General features: G+C 41.0%; 2 protein-coding genes across 4 annotated transcripts in view; one reads left to right on the forward strand and one right to left on the reverse strand.

Moving 5' to 3' along the window:
- PEX1 (peroxisomal biogenesis factor 1) overlaps nt 1–17,231 on the forward strand; it is an 87,432-nt gene that overhangs the window by 17,782 nt on the left and 52,419 nt on the right. For 2 of the 3 annotated variants that reach the window (XR_006778776.2, XM_045793260.2), the window contains exon 1: nt 14,287–14,480. Coding sequence is in view for 2 of the 3 variants with exons in the window: in XM_045793260.2 (XP_045649216.2) it covers nt 14,349–14,480 (132 nt within the window). In the remaining variant the exon portion in view is untranslated. Of the gene's footprint in view, nt 1–1,357; nt 1,510–3,918; nt 4,024–14,286; nt 14,481–17,231 lie in introns of those variants that run through there. The other variant, XM_087861078.1, reaches the window with a different exon arrangement.
- On the reverse strand, nt 6,598–14,024 carry RBM48 (RNA binding motif protein 48). The gene is made up of 5 exons (XM_045793259.2): nt 13,879–14,024; nt 13,018–13,208; nt 10,998–11,143; nt 8,920–9,488; nt 6,598–7,124 (listed from the first exon to the last, which is right to left on the reverse strand). The coding sequence occupies exons 1-5, from the start codon at nt 13,987–13,989 to the stop codon at nt 7,038–7,040; spliced, it is 1,104 nt and encodes a 367-aa protein (XP_045649215.1). The 5' UTR covers nt 13,990–14,024; the 3' UTR covers nt 6,598–7,037.

Below are 17,231 nucleotides of genomic sequence, written 5' to 3' on the forward strand. Positions count from 1 at the left end.
GTACTTATTTAACTTATACAGTAAGTTTATACATTTTGACCATCTTCCTCTAACTCCCCCTTCTTCAGCCCTCTCACCTCTGATCACCAGAAGGCTGATCTCTTTTTCTATGAGTTTGTTGTCGGGGTTTTTGTTTCTTCGATTTGGTTTGTTTTTGGTTTTTTGGATTACACATAGAAGGGAGATCATAGAGTATTGTCTTTCCCTGTCTTAATTATTTTACTTAACATATTGCCTTCAAGGTCCATCTGTGTTGTTGCAAATTATAGGATTTCCTCATTTTTAATGGCTGAATAATATTCCAGTGTGTGTGTGTGTGTGTGTGTGTGTGTGTGTGTGTATGTGTGTGTGTGTGTTTCACAACTCCTTTTCCATTCATTGACCTTTAGAAACTTAGATTGTTTTCAGACCTTGGCTATTGTACATAATGCTGCTATGAACGTGGGGGTGCAGATACCTTTTTGAGTTGGTGTTTTCATTACCTTTGGTTATATTCCCAGAAGTAGAATTGCTAGGTTATACAGTAGTTCTATTTTTAATTTTTTGAGGATCCTCTGTATGATGTTCCAGAGTGGCTGCACCAGTTTATAATCCCACCAACAGTAAACTAGGGCTCCCTTTTCTCCACATCCACACTAGCATTTGTTATCTCTCTCTCTCTCTCTCTGATGATGGCCGTTCTCACAGGCATGAGGTGATATCTCATTGTGGTTTTAATTCGCATTTCCCTAATGACTAGTGATGTTGAACATCTTTTCTTGTACCTGTTGGCTTTTCATTTATCTTCTTTGGAGAAATGTCTATTGAGGTCCTTTGCCCACTTTTTAATCAGGTTGGGTTTTTTGCTATTGAATTGTAGTTCTTTATATATTTTGGATATTAACACCTTATCTGACATTGTTTCCAAGTATTTTCTCCCATTCCACAGGTTGTCTTTTCATTTGTTGATGGTTTCTTTTACTGTGCAGAAGCTTTCTAGTTTGATAGAGTCCCATTTGTTTATTTTTTTTAATTTGGTTGCTTGTGCTTTTGGTGTCATAGCCATGAAACCATTATCAAGACCCATGTCAACGAGCTTTGTTCTTATGTTCTCTTCTAGGAATTTCATGGTTTCAGGTTTCATAACATTTTTTAACTCTCAATTTCAAAATCCACATCCCCAGAGGGATTTAATCCTGTGGAAAGAAGTATAATAAAGGGTGCTTTATTTTAAAATCTATCATATGGACCAATAATTATAGGTTGTGTGATTTGTTTTTATCTTTTAAAAAACTATATATTGAAATAACTAAGGAGAAAACTAGTGATATTTTAACTATTCTTATCCAAGTCTTTAAATTTCTTGTGCTTTGGACAGTCTGTTTTGAAGTTTACTATTTGAATAGTGATGGTTATATTTCTCGAGAAGAGATATTTGACATGTTGAAGAACAGTCTACACCAACAGTCATCTGAAGAAGAGACTGATGAAGGAATAAAAGAGTTGGTAGACATAACACTGAAGAAAATGGTAAGAATGAAAACCTATAACTTATTATATCCAATCAAGCAGATGTTGGAGAAAGCTAAAGACAAAGAAATGATTTATTTCCCTTTATAATGATGGCAACCTTTATGAGGGCAGAATTTTTTGTCCTCTTCTCTATCCATTGCCTAGAACAGTGCCTGGTTGATAGTGGGTGCTCAGTAAATACTTATGGAATGGCTCGGTGATTAAATGAATCACTGTACAAAATGAATGTTTATTAGTTTAAAATATTTTACTATCCGTAAAATCTCATTAATGTGTGGGTGGTAGTGCAGCAGATTCGGTTTGTGCAGAATGGGATGCTACACTTGTCTGTCTTCATGGCCCTCACCCTCCAATCCATCGAAACACTCATTATAACAAGACAACATAATAATTAAACTAGTTGTCCCTTATAGAGTACTTACTATATGCGAGGCCCTTCACAGAACTTTACTATATGGACTCATTTTAACCTCAAAACAACCCTATGGAGTAGAAATTATCTCTATTTTACAGATGAGAAAACTGAAGTACAAATAGGTTTACCACAAGTCACTCTAGAAAATGGGTTGCAGAATTCTCTCAATGAAACTAATAGTACCTCTTTATTATGGACATAGTCATTTCTCTCCTTCTCTTACTATGACCCTATCCTGGATACCCGTGAAAATTTGTGACTCTAAGACAGCCTGGACCCAGCTCACCTCCATTACTCTGCGGATGAGGAAGGGAATCGATGTTGGGGGCTGTTGAGTCTCACATTCAGCTAACACAGGCTCCAGCCTATCTTCTTCCTCTAGAGATACTCTCACTAGCTGCTGCTGGGGCTGAGGGTAGACTTCTTGAGAGACAGTATGTTCCCCAGTACTAAACCCGCTCCCTTCTTTTTTGAAAGGAAATATTATGGAGTGAATTTTTTCCTGATAATTATTCAAACCTTTCTCTAAGTTAGACTCTCCGCAACCCTGACTTAGTTATGCCCAGAAGTGAAAAAACAAGAGCCCATCAAATCAAACCCAAATTCAATTAAGTAGAGGCATTTCTAATTTACATACGTGGTCTCCCCATGATTGATCTCCCATGGTCCCTGTCATTAATGCTCCAGGCAGGTCTGTCTTCTTCCTGACTCACACTCCCTCATTTGTCAGAGTTCAGGTTGGGCCGTTCTTCTGCATTTGCTGCCTGTACCTCTCTGGCTACCTAAAGGCTGTCTCAGCCAACCCGAAAGACCTCCCGGTGGTCTGCAAGCATCTTGTCGTGATTCTAGTCCGTCCTGAACTGTTACTGCTCTCAGTGCCTTGCTTCTTACGTGAGCAACTTCACTTTTATCCTTTTTACACGACGGGCTCCAAGTCAGAAATCCTTTGAGGAACAAGTTCTACTACAAATTAAACTTGAAAATCTTTGCCCTATGGCACGGTTTTTATCACAAAAGTAGCAATATAATAATACACGTCCTCTAATTTTTTGTCTTATTCCCCCAATTAGAGTACAGGTCCTTTAGGGACAGGTCTATATTTTATGTATCTAAAGTAACTCAGTCGTCTTAGTCTGCTTGGACTGCTATAACAAAATACCAGGCTGGGTGACTTTAACAGGGATTCTTTTTTATAATAATTTTTTATTATATGATGTTAGTCACCATACAGTACATCCCTGGTTTTTGATGTAAAGTTCCATGATTCATTAGTTGCATATAACACCCAGTGCACCATGCAATATGTGCCCTCCTTACTACCCATCACCAGCCTATCCCAGTCCCCCACCCCCCGCCCCTCTGAAGCCCTCAGTTTGTTTTCCAGAGTCCATAGTCTCTCATGGTTTCTCAAAATCCTGACACTGGGGGGTGTCTGGCTGGCTCAGTTGGTAGAGCGTGTGACTCTTGATCTCAGGGTTGTGAGTTTGAGCTCCACGTTGGGTGTAGAGATTACTTAAAATTTAAAAAAAGATCCTGAGACTGGGAAATCCAAGATAAGGTGCCAGTCAATTTGCTTCCATGGTGGGGGCTCTCTTCCTGGCTTGTAGACAGCCACCACTTCGATGTGTCCTCACATGGCAAAGAGAGGGAGCTCTGGTCTCTCTCCACTTACAAGGACACTAATTAAATTTTGAGGGCTCCACCTTTGAGACATCCGAACCTAATAACCTCCCAAAGCCCCCACCTCCAAAATCATCACACTGGGGGCTTTAATATGTGAATTTGGAGCCAGGAGGGACACAAACATTCAGCCCATAATACCAGGTATTCCAAATAGACTTACAGAAATTAGGTAGCCTTGATAAATAAGTACCTTTTGATTTATGCAAGTAGTCCCCACACAAGTATAAACTAATGGTTTTAGTTGGCAAAGAGTTCTTTTTCATGCAAAATTAAAAACTCAGTTATCAAGAAATCACCTTCCTCTCTAGGATTTTGACAACGATGGCAAGATATCTTTTGCAGACTTTGAAAAAGCAGTAAAAGAAGAAAGACTTTTGTTGGAGGTGTTTGGACCATGTTTGCCAGAAGCAAAGGTACAGTGCCAATAGCTCAAATTGGTTAAGAGAAAATTTTAAGGGATCAGAAAGTAATACTTGCTAGACAGTTCGCCTCTCTAGGGGCTTTGGCCCGCTGCTGAAGTTCAGGCAACCATGAGGGTCTCAGCTCCGTCCTTGTTTTAGGGCCCAACAATAGTGACTATTTATTATATTCAACAGACTTTTTGAGCTTATAACTTCTTTAGCTATATACAATTCCTGATTTCTTATATGTTAATATTATTTTCCCAAAGAAACTAGGGTATATTGGCTTGCTTAAGGGATAGAACACTGAAAAGTGTATTCAGCAAATACCCACCATAAACTGCGAGGACAAACTTGGTCTCTTTCAACCCAAATATTGTCAAACAATGAGAATAATTAAGTTTCAAAAATCTTGGACACATTTAAAGTACTTTATAGTATTTGTGCTCATGAAGGTTTTTCATGTATGTATTTGACAAAAGTTTTCTGAGCCAGAAGAGCCAGCCTAATAACTGATTTGCCACATTAATATTTTCTTTAATTCTTCCTTTGATCAGCTGCTTTGCAAACCTGTAGAAACTTGTTATTCTCTGTAGTAATTTGGATGACAATTTTGTACATGAACGTGCATAATGTTAAGCTCTCCTGAGCTATCTCAGGTCATTTCTCTAACTTGTCCCCTTGTAGTTTATTCCCACATTTTAATTCTGCCTGGAACTATGTAGTAAAATGCAATGTGTGAAAGGCAGACTTCTCATTCTGAGACTGGGGTTGGGGGGCGGGGGGGAACAGGATAGAATGGACCGGAATGGAGTAACTACTTAGGTCAGATGAACACCAACAGCCCTTCAGTTGCTCCCAGAATTCAGTAGCCCAGTTATCGAGAGCCTTGCTACTCCGTGTAGTCTGTGCATGAGCGGCAATGGTGTCACCAGTAACTTGTGAGAAACATAGAATCTCGGGCCCCACCCCAAACCAAATGCCTCAGAATCTTTTCTTTTCTTCCTTCCCTTTCTTTTTTCCTTCCCCTCTTTTTCCTTTCCTTTTTCCTTCCCCATTTTTCCTTCCCCTCTCCCTTTCCTTTCCTCTCCTTTTTCCTCTTTTTCCCCTCCCCTTCTTTCCTTCTTTCGTTCCTTCCTTCTTTCCTTCCTCTCTACCCTTCCCCTTCCCTTCCTTTTGATGCTGACACAGCAAAGGTTCTTCTCTCTGTCATTGTGGTCAAATATTGTGCGTGTTGGTGGGGATGGGGAGGCACGCTAGCCTGCACAGTCACTGAAAAATCCTGAAAAGATCCAAAATCCATTTAACAATGCAGAATCCATTGAGCAGCTCCTCTTTAAGAATTGAAAAAGTCTCCCTCGGAGAGTTTTTTTCAATTGTGGTAAAATACATCTAACATAAAATGTATCATCTTAACCAATTATAAACATACAGTTCAGTAATGTCAGGTACATTCACAATGTTGTGCAATCTCTGGAACTCTTTTCATCTTGCAAAACTGAAACTCTATATCCATAAAATTCTGTATTCCCACCACCCACCAGCTCCTGGCCACTACCATCAGAATCTGCATTTTAATGAGACCCTGAGGTAGAGATTCATAGCATCTTAATGTCTGAGAAGTGTGTTTGAGGCAGTGACTTGCTCTTTCCAATTCTGTGTTTGGGTCTCTAATGTGTCTTTTACCTGGGAGTTCAGCAGAGAAACATATCTAATTACCTTACAAGGAAGTAAGGCCAAACCCCTTGCCTGCAGCTGCTTTTAATACCATCCACCACTGGGAGCCCTCCCAGCAAGTTTGAATCGGTAGGTCATAACTGATGATGAGCCTTCTGAACTAGTATATTCAAATTCAATCCAATGGGCAAGAGGTCTTTAGGTATAGAGAGAAAAGAAAAACAGACCACCATTTGGTGTGGGCCTTCTCAAGTTATTTTTATCCATTAAAAAAAAAAAAAAAAGGAAACAACCTGAACACACTTGTTCCGATTTCCAATTACGTGGTTCGCTGACAGGGAAAGCAACGTGGGTATGCTACAAGTAGTGGTTAGCGGGTCTAGCATTTATAATACAGATTCGTTTCTGCCACAGATGAGCAAATTCTTCTTAGAAGTTCACTGAAGAATGTAGACTTCTAATTTCAGCTTTGTTCTAATAGTTTACTTTTTTACTTTACAGAATTGCATTGATTTTGAAGCCCTGGCATTCAGACACATCCTGACTTCTAGTTTTTGAACGTGAATCACTCTATACTTGTATTAAAATCAGAAACAGATACTGACTGCCTGTCTTCATTTGCATTGTGAAGTTTTTATCTTTGCTTCACTTCATTTACATCTAACTACTGCGATGTGGGAAGTAATATTATAAGAACAGTTTCTGTAATTTTTTTTTAAGATTTTATTTATTTGTCAGAGAGAGAGAGTCCACAAGCAGGGGAAGCTGCAGGCAGAGGGAGAAGCAGGCTCCCCACGGAGCAGGGAGCCCTGGGGTCATGACCTGAGCCAAAGGCAGACGCTCAACCAACAGAGCCACCCAGGCATCTCCAGTTTCTGTAATATTAAGTACGATCAAAATAACCCGATAACAATAATGATACATTTTATTTTTTAAGTTAGCCAACAAGCTTGGTTCTTGTGGCAAATACTGTGAATAAGCCTTTCAAACCCTCTTTTCTCTTGCTTCCTCATCCACAGAAGTTGGAAACGTAAACATGCACCATGCCAGACCTCCCCAGTTAGGACCAGCCACAAGCCCACTTCCAGCCAATACGATGTAACCAAAGTCACTGGAGCTCCTGGAAAACTTTAGTTTTCTTTTTTTTAAGGAACATATTTGGCTGGCATGTATTTTGTCCATGATAAACTAATTTTAAAAGATGAAATTTTATTAGATAAGTAGCTTGAATATTACAAAGAGAAGTACATTAAAAAATACCAGCAGTACAATCTCTTCAACAATTAAAATGACAGGCTAAAAATAAAAAATAAATAGTCCCTTAGAACACATAATTTGCTGCTGGAAGTCTATATTCTTCTTCTTTGCTTTAATGGACGACTTGTACTCACATCCTCCAGCTTGCCTTCTGGAGGTTTTGGCACAGGTGAAATTACCTAGTGTAAAAAAAGAGAACCACCAAAACTTAGTTTTTATACTACAAGAATAAGTAAACTATTAGAAGGGGTAGGATATACATCTAGTAGTCCAAATCTTGCCATCACATTTGAGGAAGAGTGAGCCCAATTTCAGGGTACAGCCTACGATCTAGGCACAGAGCAAAGTTCTCTGTCCAAACACTGATGGGAGTAAAACTTCTAAAGCCATTTAACAAGAAAAAAAATTGGAAGGGAGAAAAGTAAATATATCCTCTGCTTTAACAATCCTTTATAGATCTGAAGTCACTTGCTATCTTATGGATACGGATAGACATCCTGATTCTGCGTAACTCAAAACATCTGATGTATTTAGAGATTAGACACATGGAGCCTTGAAGGGGGGGGAAGATGAGAAATTTGAAGAAATAAGCAGAAAATGGTATAATCCTCAATTTCCTAGGGAAGTGAAACCAAACACACCATCAGAAAAAGAGTGGACAAGGTGTTAAAGCAGAGTATGACAGTCTTCATTTAAATGCACAATTACTAGAAACTGTATTTAAGTTGTAGTTAGTATTTCTCAATTTTATTCTACTGTTTCCTTACCTAGGATTTGGACCTAACAACATTTTTTTTTGAGATTTTATTTATTTGTTTGTCATAGAGAGAGACAGCGTGCACGACAGGGGGAAGAGCAGGCAGAGAGAGAAGCAGAGTCCCTGCTGAGCAGGGAGCACCATGCGGGACCTGATCCCAGGACCCTGGGACCTGAGCTTAAGGCTAAGGCAAACGCTTAACCGACTGAGCCACCCAGACATCCCCTAACAACTTTTTTCTTGAAAATATAGTCAGCTCTGGCTGAGAGAGCTACGTATCTGTATCTATGCCTCAGTTCAACTGTATCTGAAGGAAGGAAGGGGGCCAGCACAAACTAAAAAATTTAAAGAGGCTTAAGCATGGAAATTGTTCATAGATTTTTGTTATTATAAAATAAGTCCTCACCCTTAATCAGATAATTTTCAGGTAAAAAAAAAATACACATAAATTAAGCCACCTTAGACTCCCTTCATCGCACTGTAAAATACATACACAACTGCATGAAAAGCACTTTCTGAATCTCAAAGTTAAAGTTTAGGAGAAAGGTCTTTCTTCCTCAGATTTCTAAAAGGCTTGCCCCATAAAAAGGTATCTTGCAAAAGTTAATTCAAATGTTAGCTTTCATTTGTGCTTAGAAAATGGAAAATGATCACATAAATAACGTGTTAAAAAAATTACTACTTAAGTAGCACAATCGAGTTGCAATCTATTTGAGAAGCTGACATTTTGAAATGCAGACCTTAGGGCCTAGTCTTTAGAAATCTCATTCTGTGGCTATTTTTATCAAAGAAGTAAAAAGCATTTTAATTTGATGTAATTTGTAATAACTCTGAACTTGAGAGAAATAAGTTGTAATAATTTTCCTTCAACACAGCAGTTCTGTACTTTGGCTCACAATAGAACCATCTGGGGAGCTTTAAAAAGGGAGGGCCTGGGCTCCACTCTCACAGGCTGCCCTCACTGATGAAACCACTGCTTTTATATTTCAGATCTAGAATGATCTAAAATATGATCTGTCACTGTTTAAAGGATTAATGACATCAAAGCACATATATTTCTGTTAGATTCAGTTAATTCAACAGAGAACTGTAGAAAACCACATCAAAAAGCTGAAAATGAAAAAAACCAATGACATTAGTTGCCACAAATCTCCATTTAGTTGTTAGTCCTATGACCAAATGGTCTCTTAAGACGGGTTTTTTAAAAACGATTTTACCTCTCGAAGTTTATTCCGAATTAAATTCGCTGTTGTGTTCAACGAGTCATCATGCATGTCCACTTTAGGTATGTCTGGTAACAGAGGCCCAATCATAACCTCATTACTACTCGTGCTTGTTTCAAGAAAAGTTCCAGTTTTACGATCATCTTCTCTTCTTCTTTTCCGCTCCTGCAGTTGTGTTGTCCTAGGCATAAATCTGTCAACTGCGTCGGAAGAAGTAATAGTCTTCTGTGCACCAGGGCAGGCCAACGAATTTTTTAAAGGTTTCATTTGTATCTTCTGCGAAGAGTCATTGTGCATACAATGCTCCGCTGTTTCAGCGTGGTTCCTACTGTCCTGAGGGAAGTTCGATGCCCTGTCCGTATGTTCCCCTGATGAACATGCACATTTTGAGGAAAAATAACATAAAGGCAATTCACAAGAATAAGGAAGACAAGGATCTGAGTTGCCAGAAGAAGTGTTCCGTGTGGCTGCACGAAATCCAGACGTCCCTGAATGGAAGTCCTGTCTAAAATCTTTTGTGTCTTTAAGCTCTGTAACCAGTTTCTTCTTTGTCATGTAATGATCTTTATATTACAATTTAAAAGGTAAGAGAAGAGGAAAAAGAAATGGTTCATTTATTGTTTTCTTCATTCAGAAATGTATAATTTTTAAAACAAACATTACTTTAAAATGTTAACAAATGCTACCCCGAAAAATTTATTTCTTGAGCAGGCAATACCTTCATGTGTTTAAAAGCTAAAAATTAGGATAAAGGGTATATTAGTGTCAAGCTTCACTCTTTCTATGCTCCCCATATGCCTGGTTTCCACTCCTCCATTAGTAATCCCTTTTCTTACTTATTTATCTGTCCACTATGTCTTACTTTTCCTCCTCCCACCTACTCCTCTTTTTCTCCCATAGTACCCATTTCTCTGCGCCTTTGCATTCTTCACTTAACTGTAGATCTTCGAGGTTTTTTCTAGGTCATTCCACAGAACGCTCTTTTTTTCACAGCTTCGGAGTATTCTACTATATGAATGTATCATGCTGCTTAGTTTGTGATTGTTAGTTTTTAAAGGCGGCAATATGCTGGACCCGTATTTTCTCATTTTATTTGCCAAACAACCATGAATGTTTTCCTGGAGCTATTCACATATCCCATAGGTTAATGTTCAGTGTCTACTAATGATCAGGGACTCTCAGTAGCTCTCTTGCCAAATTTTCAGGTGAGTTTTCCAAGAGTCTTCCCACCTTATTTCTCTCTTCACCTCTGCCACACGCCACTTCCCCAATCAGTCATAAACTCCTCATACTCAATAACTGTATGGACACTGACTTTGTCTTTCAACTAAAGGGTGGGAATTTGGCAATCTGAGCCTCCAGTATTATTCAGATTTCAGACCACACTATTTTAGTCCAATTCTGAGTGCTCTATTCCTACAATCCTTGTACTAGATCCCATGACCCTACACCAGGCACCTGGAATTCGTGTTTGGGGAAACTCAGCTGGGAATATGGGGCACATGGTTAAGTGCTGGTCAAAAGTGGAACTTTTCCATGTTTAGCAGTCTTAGATTAGCAGTTGGTAACTAGTCTGCAAATCATAATTGTTTCTCACTGCCTTTAGGTCAAGCCTTAATTCCTTAGCATGGGATACAAGGCCCTTAATGATTCAGTTCCTGTCCTCTTTCCTAATCTTATTTCTCACTGCAGCCTGTGTTGTGGATATGCTGTACTACTCATGTTCCTTCAAACGTATGATGCTCATTCATCCATGCTACTTGGCCTCCCTTCCCATCCTTTCCTCTCCCTTCCTCTCCCTTTCCTCTTCCATTACTCCCTTCTGAGTAATGTCTACTTATCCTTCAAAACTCAGCCACCTCTCTCATCCTGTAGGAACTCTTCCACAAACCATCATCTCTCCCTTTCCAGCCGAGACTACTTAAGAGTGCTGCACAGAATCCTGCAGTTCACAGCTACTCAGGATTGTGACCATTTATCTGCCTCTCTCCCCACTAGACTGGGGGCTCCTGATGATATACCTCGCAGAGGGCCTGACACATAGGAGGTGTTTAGTAACTGGCTTTCCATACCTTTATTTTTAGTAGTTCTTGCTATATAAGCCTTTCTCTCTTGTAATTTTTTTCTAGTTTCTTCAACTGTTTCAAATTCTGGAGCATAGCACACATGAAGCAATCCACCAAAGAAACTCTGTTCATCCATTTTTCTCTTGGCTGTCCTGAACAGAAATACGAGATAGTATGATTTATCAATCTTGATTTACTTAGGATGAAAGCTGAACTAGTATACAATGCACTGACCTAAAGAGCAAAGTTCAGGTTTTGCCATGTGTACATACATCCTATTGTTTGGGAGTTAAGATGTTCTGCTTGTGGATGGTACGGACTCTACTGATCTGGTGCATACTCTTCAAGCCTTTCATCCCCTCTCCCTTTAGTGCTACCAGGTTTTGAGCTAAGTTATCCACACATAACCTGACTCCCTTTAATTAACTTAGCAGCCAGCAGTTAACCTGAGGTATACAATCTGTGGTCATGAAATAGAGACTTCTCTGTGTTAAATGGCCCTTAAGAGTTAGCTCATACCCAAGAAAGAGTTAGCTCATACCCAATTTAGCCTTTTCAGTACAATGAGATTCATACATAAAAATTAATAAAAATATTGGGGCGCCTGGGTGGCTCAGTCGTTAAGCGTCTGCCTTGGGCTCAGGGCGAGATCCCGGCGTTATGGGATCGAGCCCCACATCAGGCTCCTCTGCTGGGAGCCTGCTTCTCCCTCTCCCACTCCCCCTGCTTGTGTTCCCTCTCGCTGGCTGTCTCTATCTCTGTCGAATAAATAAAATCTTTTTTAAAAAAATTAATAAAAATATCATAATCATAAAATCTTTAATAATTAAGTAAATATTGAATACATAACTAATCAATGAGAAAGGATGATATTCAACAAATACTTATTAAATATATATGAGTGGCCAGGCCTTATGCTATAATAAATATTTAAGTACTTCTTTGCCCAGGGATAATGATTAAAATACTGAGATTTTACCATGCACCAGGTAGTGCCCTAAGTGAATTAACATTTCATAAAAACCATATGATGACACTGAGGCCTAGGGAGATTTATAACTTAGCCACGTTCACACTAGTTTGTGGAGCTATGATTCAAATTGAGATGTTGACCTCCATAGCCTATTGTACTACGTGCTGTGGGAGATGCAAAAGCTCTAGAAAATATGCTTCCCTAACCATGAGGGGCAGGCAAGTTGGTTAGGCAAAGTGAGATTATATATGAGAGCAAAATGAGAACAATACATGACCCCACAAAATCAAGTGCTTTCATGGCAGACTGCAAGTGCTGTTCATAGTACAGAAAGACAACAAATGGTGGGGCGCCTGGCTAAGTTTGTAGGCCATTCTTGATCTCAGGGTTGAAAGTTTGAGCCCCACGTTGGGTGTAGAGATTACTTAAAAATAAAATCTTTAAAAAAAGAGAGACAAGGAAAATATGAATAGTAATAGCCAAGGAAGGATGGGTCTTGGAGCAAATTAGTGAAAAGAATGGGGTGCACATAAATCTACATAAGGTATTTCATACTTCAGCCTTATTGAAGCACAGAGTTTATGTTGTACAGAAAGCTGGAAAAGACTGGGTCAATTCACAATGATGCATAACATTAAGAACTTCAATAGCTAATGTTTACTGCATTCTGAACATAGGAGGCACTACATTTAGCCCCTTTACAGGGATTATTTTATACCATCCTCACACAACCCCCAAGGTAGGTCCTTTTACCATACAGATTTCACAGAATAGAAAAAAACAGGCTTGTTGAGGTTAAATAACTTGTGCAAAGTCATGATGTTGGTAAGCAGTGGAGTTCAAAAACTTACTCCAAACCCATTTTTTAATCTGCCACAATACATGACCAAAGACTGTTAAGCATGGGAATGACATTTAAGACTAGAGTAAGATAAAAATAATATAGGGCCATGTTAGGGTATTGAGTAATTCAGGTATGAATAAGGGACAACTGGGGTCAAAGTGATAGCAAAGGGAACGGAGGAAATGAAACATGCTTAACTTGCACATTACCTTGCACTTTGTAAATTCATAAATTTAATAAGATAAACTTCTGTAAAGTCTTCTGCTGGGTATTCATCTAGCGCATTATACTGTTCAATTGCACCATATAGAGCAAATCGCTCAACTAATTCCTTCATTGCTCCCACTGCAGGAACTCCTTGTATTAACAAGTACCGAGATTCCAGATTGATTGTATATACCTAAAAGAAATGCAAACACATAAAATGTACTTTCCAAATACGCCTAAGACATATCTTCCTTAAAACATAGCAAAACAACCACCTCTGGGGATTAAAGAGTACACTTATCATGCTGAGCACTAAGTAAAATATAGAATTGCTAAATCACTATATTGTACACCTGAAACTAATGTAACACTATGTTAACTATACTGGAACTAAAATTAAATCTTAAAAAGCTCTGAAAAGAAGAAACATTCTGTTCAGCCGGTCTGCAGAAAAAGTAAAGAATAAATTCAACCCCTCCGCTCGAGGGCCTCTAATTAAAACACAGCCTATCTTCAATCGACATACTTTGCAGAAGTTGGCTCAGAAGTAGTTTAACTAGAGAGAGGTAACAAAGATTTACCATGCGCCAAGCGCTACTCTAAACACGTAAGATACAATGACTAAAACAAAGCCCTGTCCTTTCGGAGCTGACGTTATAGCAGCTGACCAAAGGGTTCGTGAGAATCATGACTTTACAGCAGCTCATCCAAGGGGTCGTTGAGTACCAGTTTCTCATACCCATCTCCAATGACTGATGGATAGGACCGCAACCTTCAAGCCTTTATTTACATAAACTGGTCATGCGGCGCTAGAGTTAAGATAAAGCCATCCGGAATAGCGAATGAAACCAAAATCACTTTACCCTGACAGCACGAGGCCGCCGCCCCTCCCGATACTTGGCCCGCGTGTCGCATACAGCCCTCTGGACGTGGTGGTCAAATACACCTCCAAGCTGCCCGCCACTCGACGCCATCTTGTCTATTTGGGCCCTTGCAAAAACGACAACATCCGCCTCGTCGCATTCCCGTTCACCCAATAAGAGAGGGAGATGGGTCAAGGCGTGCCAGGATTGGCTGGGGAATCGACAGCGTCGGGCATCGTTTCCTGTGAGTGAGACCTCGGTGAACGAGGTGCCGCCCTCCAGCGGCCTGGCGGAGATACCTCCGAGAGCTGGAGCAGCTTGCTTGCCCCTCCTCGTTTGGACTCGCGAGGCGAGAGGGGCGTGGCCGCAGGGGGCGGGGCCGATCGATCTTCTCTGGCTCCGACGCCCTCGGTCTGTCCAGTGGCCAGCGTCCGCTCGAGTGGACGGCGGGGGATGGTCCTCGCTTGTAGATGATGTGGGGCAGCGATCGCTTGGCGGGTACAGAGGGTGGTGGGGTAGCGGTGACGGTGGTCTTCACCAACGCTCGCGACTGTTTCCTCCACTTGCCGCGGCGCCTCGTGGCCCAGCTGCACCTGCTCCAGGTAACGCGCCGGCCCTGGACGGGGGCTCCCGGCCCAGCCTCGGGACACCTGGTTGGCAGCTTGGGTTAGTTAGGACGTGGCCGAGACCTTTTAGGGACGCGGCGGCCCTCAAGCCTCTCCGGGCGGCGTGGCACGGGCTGCCGTCGTCGCCACCGAGCCGTTCAGAGGCCAGACTGAGGGTCCCTCGAGGGCAAGGCCGGCGGGGGGCAGGCTTGCAACCCACACCGCGTCTAGGCAGCCCTGGGCCTTTAGCTTGCCGTGTTCCAGGTGTTTTCACTCGGTGAGACTGGGCTTTGAAACATCCTAATAATCTACGCCTGCGTTCAGAATATTTTTCCAGTTTGGAAAAGCTCCTGGGGAGTCGCTAATTTTTATTTTTATTTTAAAAAATGTTTTTCTTGCGAGTGATTTCCAGCTGCCTGCACGGCTGCCGTCCCGGCCTCCAGAGGGAGGGGTAGGTTTGATTTGCAGAGTCCCTGTGGGTTAACAGGGTACGTTAACAGGGATTGAGCGCCATTGAGCGCCGTGTCCCCCGAGCGGGGTAGGTTAATAAAATAAGGTTCTTCCCTGTGTCGCCGATGCTCGAACAGTTCCGAGGTGTACCAGGAATGTGCAGTAGAATTATGCATATTTGGAAGTCCATAGGTAGGATTACTTGAACCTCTGCCGTCAGTTACCCTTTTAATTAATTAAAAAAGATACAGCCTCCGCATTTTCGTAACTAGAAATAGAGGCACACAGTCTATGAGTTTGAGTATGCTTATGCGGGCAAAGGGGTAGAGTATTTGAAATCCTGGATGCATGGTACCCATCACTGGCTAATTATGCAGGAAATACGTAAATATTTAAGTTAACGATAATTTTAGGTATCTTTCCACTTTACTTTTCTGGAGCTATTTTTCTAGATTTTTTTTTCCCTAGAATTATTGGTTTAGAGGGCATAGGTTATTAAAGTAGGAAGTCATGATTTGGGAGTTAACGTGTTGAATTCTTTTATTTGGGCTGAAGCATGGAGTACATAATACCTATAATGCTGTAATAGGAAGAGGGTCAGAAGAATAGTTTCCTGGCCTGTGTCAGGTTTACCTTTAAGCTCTTCAGAATATGAATGTTCTGGTCCTTCTCAGACCTATTGAATCAAAATCTTGGGGGGTGAGCTTCAGGCATCAGTAATTTTAAAAATATCTTTGGGCTACTTGGATGCATAAGAATTTAGACCGACTGTTATAGAATCATAGAATGTTGATGGTGAAAGGAACCTGGGGTATCTAGGTCATTTCTGTGCTTTCGCATGTTAGGAAACTAGCTCCTAGGTGGGTACCATTTCCAGGTAAGTTGTCCTCTAGTCTCTCACTTACTCTGCAGCATCCAGACTGGCCTTCTCACGGTTTCTTTCATAACCCAGCTCCTTTCCTACTTCTGTACTCTTACCTGTGCTATTCTTTCTCCCCAAAACGTTTTTCTTCATTTCATGCCTTCAAAAACTGAGCATAATCTTACCTCCTCCACCTAGCTTTCAAATTCTTGGTTGCTCACGTTTGTCTCCTTTCCAAAACTTCGCTGTCGTGTTTATGTGACACATCTCACTTGTACTCTACTGTGTGTTTCAGGTATCGTCTTGCTTATCCAAGTCCTTATTTCAGGACTGGATACCCAGTAGATGCTTTAACTCGGAATTTTTTTAACCTTGGCACTTTAGGCTGGATAAGTTTTTGTTGTGGGGGACTGTGGCGGGTATTAGGATATTTAACAGTATCTTTGACCTCCATCCACTAGATGCCAGTAGCACACTTCCTCTTCAGTAGTGATAGCCAAAAAAACAAAAACAAAAACACCACGTCTCCACCCTTGCCAGATGTCTCCTGGGGAACAAAAATCACCCCCAGTTGAGAACCATTGCTTTAACTCAGTTATTTTGTCTGTATGCTGGGCTCGGTGCTCGCTGTGATTGCTGAAATGGGGGAAAGGATTCACGTCCACACTGAAAGCAGACAAATAAACCTAAATTGCCGTCCAGAAATGGCCAGCTACAGACTTGTCATTTCTTTTGTGTTGGCAAAGGAGAACCCAGGCCTCGGATCTGGCCGGTCCTAAGGCCTGACAATCTGTGATTTCACCTGAAAGCTCCCCCCAGGTGATACCAGTACTACAGGTATAGGCAAAAGCAGGTAGTGAGTCATTTGTTGATTGACCTCCTGGGAAGCGGGCTCCTTTCTCTCCAGTCTGTTGGTTTCTCTTTACCCGAGGTTCTGTGGTTCAGGGGGAAAAGGTTTTACGTGAAAACGGATTCATATTAGTCTGCAAAGTTTACTAAATCCAACTGAACGTATATTATGGCTATGGAACTGGTTACTGCGTTTTGACCAAATGAATAATTAAAGTACTTTTGCTGCTTAATAAAGTTGATTTTCCCCTTTTTCGGTGAGTTGGTAGAATCCTCCTCTTTGACATTTCAGGGCGTATTTTGTATTTCCTTAATTAACATCTCTGGTTTTGAAAGTTTCTTCTTATGAAATAGAAGTTGATCTGGATTATATGCCACAGACTGTGATGAAAGAGTGTGGAAAGCACCCGAGGCGGGTCGGCGGGTCGGCGGGTGGGCCATCTTCGCCCCTGTGACCTCAGCTCACACACTTACAGCTGACATAGCTAATTTGGAATTTGACTCCAAATCCAGGGCTCTGTGTACTTTATCACACTGTGCGCGGTGGAAAAGTTTTGTCACCCTGAGCAGTTGGACTATCCTGTGAA

Source organism: Ursus americanus, chromosome 3 (genome assembly GCF_024610735.1).
Source record: "Ursus americanus isolate L20-20 chromosome 3, mUrsAme1.1.p, whole genome shotgun sequence".
Lineage (NCBI taxonomy): Eukaryota > Metazoa > Chordata > Mammalia > Carnivora > Ursidae > Ursus > Ursus americanus.